General features: G+C 42.0%; 1 protein-coding gene across 4 annotated transcripts in view; it reads left to right on the plus strand.

The window, feature by feature from the left end:
• LOC128350417 (acetylserotonin O-methyltransferase-like) overlaps positions 1-10,292 on the plus strand; it is a 48,209-nt gene extending 37,917 nt beyond the window's left edge. For all 4 annotated transcript variants that reach the window (XM_053308706.1, XM_053308707.1, XM_053308709.1 and 1 more), the window contains 2 exons: positions 606-728; positions 8,543-10,292. In XM_053308706.1, coding sequence (XP_053164681.1) covers positions 606-728; positions 8,543-8,751 — 332 coding nt within the window. In that variant the 3' untranslated portion in view covers positions 8,752-10,292. The remainder of the gene's footprint in view (positions 1-605; positions 729-8,542) is intronic.
• Positions 10,293-12,439: the final 2,147 nt, after the last annotated feature.

The raw sequence follows: 12,439 nt of genomic DNA on the forward strand, positions 1-12,439 counted from the left end.
TTGGGCTGCTGTGACCAGCACATCCTTTGTGCTTTCATCCATTAATTTTATTTTTAATCTTAAATTGCTGCAATTTTGCTCTTCTGATTATTTGAGAGGGATAATAAATGCTATAGTGTAAATACTATTTATATTTTTAAAGAAAAATTAAATTCTTGTTGGTGAGAAGGGACCCAATAAGGAAGCAGAGGAGGAGGAGGTTGCATTATTACTCTCCACACTGTTTTCTCACTGTTAAGAGAAAATGTAGTATTGAAAAAAGTACTTTCCCACCCCCACCCCCCACCCCGCCATGAATTGAATGGCTATTCATGGCCAAGAAGATCTAGAAGGGGGCTGTACACCATCTGAATTCCTAGCAACATTGCCTACAAGAATCAGCAGAAAATATAAAATAGATAATGATTTGGAAAGACTCTGAATGTGCTCTGTAAATGTGTGGTTTATACTTACCTTAATGAGCAAAGGACTGCCATGTGCTACCAACACCAGCAGAAGGCAGTACATACATTATAACCAATGATTTCCGAGCGGGAGAGCTCAGCTTATTGTTCTTGTAACACTAAAGGTTTCATTTAACAGATCTCTCCCTGATTTTATTACAGGGGATTTTTTAAAGGGTCCGATTCCAGAAGCTGACCTGTATATTTTAGCAAGGACCGTCCATCACTGGGATGATGAGATGTGTGTGAAGCTACTATCCAAAGTACACAAGGCCTGCAAACCTGGTATGTGCCCTTATATAGCAGGAATGACCAATACTGCAATTAGCAAGCTATGATGGCAAGTGAGGAAGCTGGGATTTACCATGTGCACTGCATTTAATTTGTTTGTGGGAATCTCAAAGATCTCAGGATGAATTTAAATGAACAGAAATTGTATGTGTAAGGGTCCTCTGCAGACTACAGTACTTCAGACTGTGGTGGTGGTGGGAAAGATTTCCTCATATTAAAACGTTCTCATGGCTTATTCTAAGCTTGTTTCCTACTGCACAAGCAGTGGGTGTCCATCCATGACCATCTCCAGAATTTTCTAACAGAAAGAAAGATGGAAGGCGAAAGGAGAACAAATAGAAAGAAACAGACAGGTTGGGCGACAGGAAAATAATGGAAGAAAGGGGGGAAATGAGACACAAAGACATAGACTTTCAAAGAACTGGAGAACGTAAGAGACGGCTCTTATACTTTTTGTATAAGTTTATGAAGATTTAAAAGGAAATTCTATTCATTTTTAGTCTACTTTCCAGTAGCCTTATGAGATCACCCAGCATTCCGTGTGTGTGTCTGTCTGTCTGTCCCCGATAAATTTTCACAATGACTGGACCAATATGAACCAAATCGAGTGCAGTTGTAGGGACACAAAGGAACACCTCAACGGCATAGTTTGTGATGATGTCATCCACCCCCATTCAAGCTGGCAGACACAAGAGGACTAACTTGTGAACTGCCTAACCGATTTGAACCAAATTTGGTACAGTTGTAATGAGTGACATATAGAGACACCTCTATGGTGTAGTTTGTAATGATGTCACACACACCCCGCCCCAACCGATCCAAGATGGTGGACGCATGAATGTTTGAGGGTAACTTGTGAACCACCTAACCTATTTGAACCAAATTTTCTATAGCTTTAGGGACACCTCAATGACATAGTTTGTAATGATGTCATCCACCCTGATTCAAAATGGCAAACACGTAAATGTTTGAGGTGCAGGTGGGAACCAATTTGGACCACATTTGCTAGTTGTAGGGATAGTGAAAGGAAAGTAGGCATATTAGTTCTTACTAGAACAACTTGTTATATTGTTTTCTAATTCTCTTTCTTTTTTTAAAGCAAGCTACAGTATTTCCTATAGGGCTAACTGCATAAAAACTTAAGTTTCCATTGCATATTATTTTTGCACTACACATAATGTGTCCAGTTGCACATAAGAATGAATCTTGAATGGTCTCTTGTGCAGAAACTCTTATGGGGTATGAGAAATCCATTCTGCACTTGTTCAGAGGCACTATCACTTATTCATTCCAAATCTGTTTTCGGATTGAGTCCCGGAAGAAATGGAATCTTGCGCAGGAGGGGGAAGCAGTATGTATGAGGGTGGGAAGCTGTAGCTTTCAACTATATGGAGATTGTGGCTACATTGACATGAACAAAGGCAAGAGGTATTCCTGAGTCAGGAAGAATATGTGTCATAGTTTTGCACCATTCACACATTCTTTGTGCACTGGATTACATCTGCTATTTCCCCCCACAAGAAGTCTCATGTCAGAGGTCATGGGAAGATATTATTTATTTTTAAATATATATGTATAACCTGCCCCTCCCAGTGTATGACTGGGAAACCAAATTCATGGAAACCAAATTCAAAAGCAGCGAGCTATAAAGTTAAAGCCCATCAGATATGAGCTGCTGATAAAACATTTTAAAAGCCTCTCTAATAAGATGGGTCTTCAGTGGTTTTTCAAAAAACCTGAGAGAGGGTGTATGGTAAAGATCTTCTGGGAGGGCAGAAATCCCAAAATCTTCTCCAGTTTGTGAGACAGAAGTGTTTCATGAGGCAATAATGTTTAAATGTTTAAGCAACTCATGTGACTGCAGAAGTTGATGCAGATTCACTTTGCAAGTTGCTTGCTCACGAGTTACACTTCGTGAATAGATATTGGCATTAAAGTTGCATGGGAAGAAGAAATGATGGCCATGTGGGAACTAGCTTGTCATTCAAAATCACTTTGCTTGCACTATGTACCTGCCTTACAATGGTGAAACTCCCCAGTTAAACAGCAAATTTATATATTGTAACCACTGGTCATAACATAACAAAACATAAAACATAATGTAACATTAAAACAGAGCAAAAAACATAACATAAGTGTAACAACAGAAAAAGAAGGGGTGGGGTGGGGGAAGAAATCTTTTCTTTATTATTATTATTATTATTATTTAAAATATGTATACCCGGCCTCTCCAGTACACTACTGCTTGGGGTGGCTCACAACAATAACATAGATACAATAAAAATTAACCAAATTAAGTAAACAAGTTAAAAGTCAGGCTAAAACCACAATCAGAATTAAACTAAAAATTGAGAATTATAAAAACTAAAGAACTTACCAGATATAACCAAAGATGGAGCATTTAAAAGCCTCTTTCAAAAGATGTGTTTTTAGTTGGTTTAAAAAAAACACTGAGGGAGGGAGCATGGCAAAACTCTTGAGGGAGGGCATTCCAAAGCCAAGGGGCGACATCTGAAAAGAACCTGTCTGTAGTCCTGCCAACCAGATCTCTGTTAGTAGCAGGGCCATGAGTAGGGCCTGAGATTATGAGTGGAGGACCCTAGCAGGTTCATATGGGCAAGTGAAGTCTGACAGACACCCTGGCCCCAAGCTGTGCATAGCTTTAAAGATCAAGACCAACACTTTGAATCTAGCCGGAAGCAGATCTTAATAAAATATTATTAAAAATAACCTTAGAAACCTAACTGCCGTTAAATCAATAAATATAGTATGTATAATACTAGACCTCTACAATTTAGAGAAAGATTTAGTAGATAAATCTCTAAGTTTAAAAAACAGTAAAGAAAAGGTAGCAACTTTGTAACTAACATATGGAATCATATCCACAAGAAAGTAGTTTAAACATGCCACATCTGAGCCCTTAAATGTCTCAATAATCAGCCTCAGCATTTCCCCCTGATCACCTCATAAAAGGGACAGTGTAGGACATAATGGATAATATCTTCCATTTGCCTTGAACCACAAGGGCAAAGACACTGCTCCTCTGAGAGTTTGCAGAATCTATCTTCAAGAAATGCTGTTGGCATGGTTTGAAAGCTTAGGATGGTAAATGTCTTCCTCAGTGGTGCACAGGTGAACTTAAGCAGGTACTGTGAGAAACTTCTGTTTCTTATATTGACAGTACCAAGATGAAAACTTTGAGGAATACACTGCAGTGACATCTCGACTATGTACATCCCAATCTCTGATGTTTTCTCTGCTCTAAGACTTAAGTTCCTCTATCGAGGGCAGGGAATACAATTGTAAAATATAGGACAGCAAATTTGTCCACTGTTTCCCATCCATATAATACGAGTAGCACAATTTAACTAAATGTCTAATTTCTTAAAATACTCTAGCAATGCCAGATGTATGCTAACATATATTGAGGGTGGCTGTACCTCCATTCTTAGATAAGCAGGAGGAGTGCCCTGGGAGGGGCCCAAACGTTTCCTTAGGAAATTGTTTTGGACTATTTCCAGCTGAGCAGTAATTTTCACATTTCACCCCCCGATCTCAACACCATACAACATCTGTGATATCACCTTGCTCTGGAATATTTTAAGTGCAGGAACTATTAACTGCCTCCCTTTGGAATAATAAAAAAAATTAACATAGCCCCCACTGATCTTTGGGCAGTTGTTTGAGCAATGTTACGGTGTGCCTTCCATACAAGAGACTTATGGAAGGTAACACCCAAATACCGAAAAGAAGAGCATTGCTTTATTTGTTCAGCATTGATTGACCACCTGTGCCTAATGTTTCTGCTGCCCAAAATTACCACTTTTGCTTTGTCATAATTAATATTCAGTTTCTCCTTTTCACAATAATCGGCCAGTCTAACCAATATTATTCTAAGTCCGATCTCAGCACAAGAAATAAGTGCCATATCATTGGCATACACTGGATTGAGACTTTGTGTCCACTGAGTGAGGGAGGAAGAGACATTTTTGATTCCATAGCCAATACAGTATCATGGATATAGAAACTGAATAAGAAAGGATCCAATAAGCAACCCTGTTTAACACCTCTCTTCAATAAAATAGGATCAGATAGACCCCTGTCGGCCCATTCTCACCCTAGCCTTGATATTAGAATTTAATTCAATCGATAACCTAAGAAGTCACCTATCAATATCTTATATCTGTACTCTCAGGTTTCTTCCACAATCTAGATCTGTCAATCAAATCAAAGGCTGGCATTATGTCAATAAACGCAACATAAAGTTGTTTTTTTATGGCCATTGATATATTTCTGAATTAGGGCCTTCAGGGCAGCACAATGATCAACCGTGCTATGGCCTATACTAAAAGCATCCTGCTCTGGAAGAAAAAGTTTTATCAATTCCTCTGAATCATCCAACTTATTTAAAAGATGCCGAGAATATAGCTAGCAGTAAACATTTAATGATTAATTGGATGATAATTAGAGAGATCCTGCTTGTTACTTTAAATATATATATATGTAAATAATACTTTGTTTCCAACTGTAGCGTATGACATGAGATGTCAATTTCTGAAAAGAATAGTGCCAGAATGGGGGCCCACTAGGGATGTGCAAAAAATTTCGGGCACAGAACGATCTGTGCCCGAAACGAACAATTTCGGGTGATTCGGGGCTGAACCGAATCACCCCCGATGCCCCCCGAATTTTTTTGGGCACGAGCCGAATCACCCGAATTTCGGGCACAAAAAATTCGGGTGATTCGGTTCATGGTTGATTTTTGGCGATTTTTTAAAGTTTTAGTGACTTTGGGGCAGTTTGGGGGCATAGCATGGGATTTGGGCAAAAGGAGTGGGGTGGGGTGGTAGTGCCTAATGGGTGCAGGCTACCACCCCAATTTCAGGGGGATTGGGCAAAGGGCTGATTTTTGGTAAATTTCTGAAAATTTCATGTCTTTGGGGCAGATTGGGGCATATTGGGGCAGAAAGTGGGGGCTGGGGCAGAATAGTGGGGTGGGGTGGTAGTGCCTCATGGGTGCAGGCTACCACCCCAATTTCAGGGGGTTTGGACAAAGGGGTGATTTTTTGAGAATTTTTGAAGTTTTGGTGACTTTGGGGCAGTTTGGGGGCAGAAAGTGGATCTGCCCCAAAATAGTGGGGTGGGGTGGTAGTGCCTCATGGGTGGAGGCTACCACACCAATTTCAGGGGGATTGGGCAGAGGGCTGATTTTTTGAGAATTTTTGAAGTTTGGGTGTCTTTGGGGCAGATTGGGGGCAGAAAGTGGATCTGCCCCAAAGGAGTGGGGTGGGCTGGTAGATAGTGCCTGATGGCTGGAGGCTACCACCCATCCCCAATTTAAGAGTGATTGGGCAGAGGGGTGAATTATGGTGAATTTATTTGTATGAGGTTTGTCTTCATAAGGTGAAGTGTGCTAAATTGATTACTTCCTCATATTATTCATAGTAAAGGAAAGTGTGAAAAAGTGAAAGTGGGGTCATGAGAGTTGTTTAATTGAAAAAAATCTCATTTGCTATGATAGAATGAGAATTCACACCTCAGAAAAAACTTCTGAGGTGTGAATTCTCATTCTATCATAGCAAATGAGATTTTTTTCAATTAAACAACTCTCATGACCCCACTTTCACTTTTTCACACTTTCCTTTACTATGAATAATATGAGGAAGTAATCAATTTAGCACACTTCACCTTATGAAGACAAACCTCATACAAATAAATTCACCATAATTCACCCCTCTGCCCAATCACTCTTAAATTGGGGATGGGTGGTAGCCTCCAGCCATCAGGCACTATCTACCAGCCCACCCCACTCCTTTGGGGCAGATCCACTTTCTGCCCCCAAACTGCCCCAAAGTCACCAAAACTTCAAAAATTCTCAAAAAATCACCCCTTTGTCCAAACCCCCTGAAATTGGGGTGGTAGCCTGCACCCATGAGGCACTACCACCCCACCCCACTATTCTGCCCCAGCCCCCACTTTCTGCCCCAATATGCCCCAATCTGCCCCAAAGACATGAAATTTTCAGAAATTTACCAAAAATCAGCCCTTTGCCCAATCCCCCTGAAATTGGGGTGGTAGCCTGCACCCATTAGGCACTACCACCCCACCCCACTCCTTTTGCCCAAATCCCATGCTATGCCCCCAAACTGCCCCAAAGTCACTAAAACTTTAAAAATTCACAAAAAATCAGGACTTTGCCCAATCCCCCTGAAATTGGGGTGGTAGACTCTACCCATTGGGCACTACCACCCCACCCCAAAATTTTGCCCCTGGGCCCCTTTTTACCCCCCCGAATCGATTCGGATTCGGATTAAATCCGAATCCGAACCGAATCAAGGGTGATTCGGGTGACCCAGATTCGGGCACAAAACAGAACGGGGGTGATTCGGCTCGGGTCTGAGCCGAATCACCCGAAAATCCAAATTGCACACCCCTAGGGCCCACCAGCAAACATTTAGCTTATAGACCTTGGGGGGTACCATGTCCTCTCCAGGAGCTTTCCCAAGAGTTAAGGTAGTAATCAGCTGCTTAAACTTTACTTCCATGATGGCTGGCCATGCTGGAAGTATATCTGTTAGGGATGTGTACGGAACCGTAGCGGGGGTCTCTCATTCCTCCTGCCACTTTCCCCCCACCGGCGTCCATGTTTTACAAAGCCAGTTGGGATGGCAGTGTACCTCCCTGCTGCCCTGTTGCCCTTGACTTCCGGTTGGAAGACGAGGGCAACGGGGCGGCAGGGAGGTATGCTGCTGCCCTGATCGGCTTTGTAAAACACAGACGCCGGCGGGGGGAAGGCGATGGGGCAAGGTAAGTGCACCCACCACCACCTTCAAACAGACAGAACCAGCAGTTCTTCGGACTGGTTCGGAGGCCCATAAAGGGCCTCCAAACCAGTTCCGTGCACATCCCTAATATCTGTATGTTCTGTTATTGGCTCACTCTGGGGCCAACTGTAAATCTATATATTTAATTCTCGTAGACGTGCCTCAGCCTCTGTGGGGATGCGTCCCGGCAACCCAGCTGATTGGCTGGGCAGCGGAGCGGACGGACGCACCTGATTGGCTGAGGAGCATCTCAGTGGTGGAGGACAGAGGCGGCGGTGGGCCTTGCCGGGCCATGGAGGCCAGGGCGGGGGCGGGGGCCCTGGACCAGCTGGGGAGGCTGGCGGTGGCAGGGGCCCTGGCCCGGCCGCAGAGGCCGGCGGCGTTGAGGCCGGCGGCGGCACACGTAGCCCGAACGCGGAGGCCGGCGGCACATTGTGTGCAAAAAAGATCATAACGAGAGGCAAATGGCCACTCTGGTCTATTATGCATATCAAAAGTGCAAACCTGGGGAAGAAATGTCAACGATACCAAGAGGTAATCAATAACAGTGGCTCCATTGGAGTTTTAAAAAGTGTAAAACCCACTTGGCACTCACAGTCAGTGCCATGGAGGCTGTAAAACGAAATCTAAAGGCCAGATTCAAAAGGGAAACCCCTTGCTTGTTTAACACTTTATCCATAGAGGACCAGGGCAAATACTACTCATCCTTTGGATTAGCCTGCCTCTTCTTAATGAAATAGTTTATATTCTGGCCAATTCTAGCATTAAGATCACCAGCCAATAAAATATCAGCATTTGGCAACGATTGCTCAATTCTTTCCAACAAAATTTGCAAAGAGGACCAAATCTGGATTAGAGTTTCTACCCACTGGAAAGTACACATTAATCAAACAACACTTCTTTTGAAAAAATGAAGCTGTACTCTAAAAAAAATTCTGTTTTGAATAAATGTTGTGTGTTTTCTAAATCAATGAAATGTTACAGGTGGTGGAGTGTTAGTAGTTGAAATAGTTCTGAGTGAAGACAGAAGTCGGCCATTAGATGCCAACCTACACAACTTGCTTATGCTGCTTCATACCGAAGGAAAAGAACGAACCCTCTCAGAATACAGCACTCTTCTTCGTGCAGCTGGCTTCAAAGAGATTCAAATGAAGAAAAGAAGCTTCTATGATGCCGTTTTGGGAAGAAAGTAATGTTGCCTCCCCTTTTTTCAAGGCACAGTGAAAACTAGAGGAATAAAACTCTGGCTTATGGTCTCACCCTCTGTTCAGCTCATTGTCCTAGAGACCAGCTTATTTTAAAACTTTTTCTCATTTCACAAGCTGCAAGATCCTTTCCATTAGTGTTCTGTGTATTTAGATATTCCTTTATTGCCTGATTCCAGATTGAGTAGAAGCCTTCTGATTTAGTCTGTTCTTTAGAGACAAACTGATTTAACAGTAGCTCCTCTAAATGACAATTTAAGTAAAGAAAAAAATAGCAGAACTCTGTGAAATGCTGTTCTGAATTCAAAGCATGTTATTGACTCCTCTGAAATCATTGAAAGAGAAACGCACCATCTGGAAGCAGGAAAGTCTGTTCCAGGAAGTGTGGATATTGAATATGCTGTTGGCACCTTGATTACTTGCAGGAATGTAGCTTATTTGGGCAACTGCAGAGTATACCTGTACCCCTTTGACTACTGAGGAGGAACACTTTTAGTGCCATGTATGTTGATTCAGCACTTGCAAGACTTAGGGGAGTGTGCTAAAGTGAAGGAAGCCCAAGGCCTGTTTAACCCAAACATTCAGCTCTCACATTGAGCCAAAGATGTTATTTTATTGAAGCAAGGGTTGTTACACCTTTTGGAGTGGGATGGGGAAGAAGGTGCCCTTTAAAGGCTTCAATTTATTTCTTAATAATGGCTCATTAGGGTGGACCGCATGAAGCAATGGGATGGAGGGTGTGGACTGGAAATTTTGCAACTCTTTGACTCCAGTAAGTCTGGCTTGATATCACACAAGTTTCTCCTCTATTAAAAAAAAAAAAGTTTCAAGGCCAGAAACTAGATAAGGTGAGACCAGAAGAATGCAGATAAGAAGTATTTGCTTTTTCCTATGGAATGCTGCAATTTGTTTATCTAAGGGGAAATAATGGGGTTTGTTCCAATTAGTCAAGTTCTGGCCTCCAATAAGCCTCTGGTGTCAGGAAGGCGGGAGGTCACCTCAAAAAGGAATTATTTTATTAGAATACCAATTGTTTGTTATGCTTTGTTTCTGAAGAAAGTGTAGTCACCTAACCCCTCCAACAAAAAAGATAGCTTGTACTCCAGTTAACACAGCTCCTGTTCAGTCCTGCTCTTTTGTCTGAAGAATTATCAGTTGTGCCACAACATCTCCCAACCCTTGTTAATATCATGTCTTGCCCTTTCTGTTGGGGGAACCTTTTTCTTTTCTTTTTTGCTTTTAACTCCTACTCCTGAATTCTGTATAACTCCAATGCTTGCACTTCTGGGCATTAGGATATTGGTATAATGAACTGCATCATTTTGGTTGCTTTGTGTGCTTTATATTGTGGCTGTCTAAACATTGACCCTCAACAATTGTGGACAAAGTTGACCCATTCCCATAAACATTTTGTCTTGCTTTGTAAACTTTTAAGCATCTTGTCTGAAGAAAAAAAATATGTAACTCAAAAGCTGGCACAGCATGTTGTGAATCTTGTTTGATCCTAATAAAACAATTGTTTTAGCCTATTTGACTGCCCTAATGTAATTTTATATGTTTTAAAAAATGGTTGTTCATTTTAAAGGGCCTCACAAGGTGGATTACAACATTAGAACAAAACAAAAATAAAATGAATTTTTTTTCAAAAGGTGACACCAGAGCAGCTCAAAATAACAGGGATTAATGGTTAACACAGCAACAGTGACTGTTGCCTGGATGGCATGTTCTCTACTCTTTTCTTTCTGGGAGCTAAATATCTATAATGTCCAAAGGGCCAAAATTAGGGAGGGGCCAGGTGCTCTTCTCCTTGGGCTGCCTTAACTGTCATTTTATACTAGAGCGCTTCTTTTTCCTTGTTCATTTTTCTCTTAGCATTGATTTTGAGTACTAAGTATCATTGAGTATCAGCATTGAGTATCCCACACTCCTCCAGGGGTCAGGGGCCTCCTAATAGTGGGTGATTCAATCATTAGGGGCAAAGAGAGATGGGTCTGTGACCTGCATGTACAGGTGAAACTCGGAAAATTAGAATATTGTGCAAAAGTCCATTAATTTCAGTAATGCAAATTAAAAGGTGAAACTGATATATGAGACAGACGCATTACATGCAAAGTGAGATAAGTCAAGGCTTAATTTGTTATAATTGTGATGATCATGGCGTACAGCTCATGAAAACCCCAAATCCACAATCTCAGAAAATTAGAAGATTACATGGAACCAAGAAGACAAGGATTGAAGAATAGAACAATACCGGACCTCTGAAAAGTATACAGTGTACTGTGCTTGACTGGCCAGCAAACTCGCCTGACCTGAACCCCATAGAGAATCTATGGGGCATTGCCAAGAGAAGGATGAGAGACATGAGACCAAACAATGCAGAATTGCTGAAGGCCACTAATGAAGCATCCTGGTCTTCCATAATACCTCATCAGTGCCACAGGCTGATAGCATCCATGCCACGCCGCATTGAGGCAGTAATTGCTGCAAAAGGGGCCCAAACCAAGTACTGAATACATATGCATGCTTATACTTTTCAGAGGTCCGATATTGTTCTATTCTACAATCCTTGTCTTCTTGGTTCCATGTAATATTCTAATTTTCCGAGATTGTGGATTTGGGGTTTTCATGAGCTGTACGCCATGATCATCACAATTATAACAAATTAAGGCTTGACTTATCTCGCTTTGCATGTAATGCATCTGTCTCATATATCAGTTTCACCTTTTAATTTGCATTACTGAAATTAATGGACTTTTGCACGATATTCTAATTTTCCGAGTTTCACCTGTAGACCGCACGGTGACTTGCCTGCCTGGTGCGAAGGTTGCGGACGTCACACTGCGACTAGGCAGGTTGTTAGGCAGTGCTGGGGAGGAGTCAGCTGCCATGGTGCATGTTCGCACCAACGATGATGGGAAATGCAGTCGGGAAATCCTGGAACCCAAATTTAGGTTGCTAAGTCACATATTGAGGCCCAGGACCCCAAGGGTAGTATTATCTGAAGTGCTACCTGTTCCACGTGGAAGGACAGCTAGACAGACTGTGCTGAGGGGTCTCAATGTGTGGATGAGATGGTGGTGCTGGGAGAGGGGTTTAGTTTTGTTAGGCACTGGGATACAGAGTAGAGCCAGGAGATGAGCAGAAGGAAAAACATGGCAGCTTACCAAAAAGGTCAAAGTTTCGTAAGGGAAATAGCACACATCACACCAGGTGAGGGACTTGAGGTATAGGTGATCTAATTCAGCATATATGCAGGGGGAGAATTTTCAAGGAAGTCTAACACTGATGCATTGGACTTCAGAAGAGGAAACTTTTCAAAAATGAGGGGACTAGTAAAAAGGAAGTTGAAAGGGAAAGACAACAGGGTCAAATCACTCCAGAAAGTATGGAACTTATTTAATACCACAATACTAGAAGCTCAGTTGGAATGTATACAAGGAGGAGGAAAAGTACCGCCAAGTTCAGGAGGACATCAGCATGGCTAACAAGTAGGGCAGCTATAAAAGGGAAGACTTGCTTCAGAAAATGGAAGTCCTGCCCAAATGAAGAGTACAGGAAGGAACATAAACTCTGGCAAAAGAAATGCAAGGAGACAATAAGGGATGCAAAAAGAGAGTTTGAGGAGCATATAGCTAGGAGTGTCACAGGGAATAACAAAAACTTCTTTAAATATATC

The sequence above is a fragment of the Hemicordylus capensis genome, chromosome 3 (genome assembly GCF_027244095.1).
Source record: "Hemicordylus capensis ecotype Gifberg chromosome 3, rHemCap1.1.pri, whole genome shotgun sequence".
In the NCBI taxonomy this organism is placed as follows: domain Eukaryota; kingdom Metazoa; phylum Chordata; class Lepidosauria; order Squamata; family Cordylidae; genus Hemicordylus; species Hemicordylus capensis.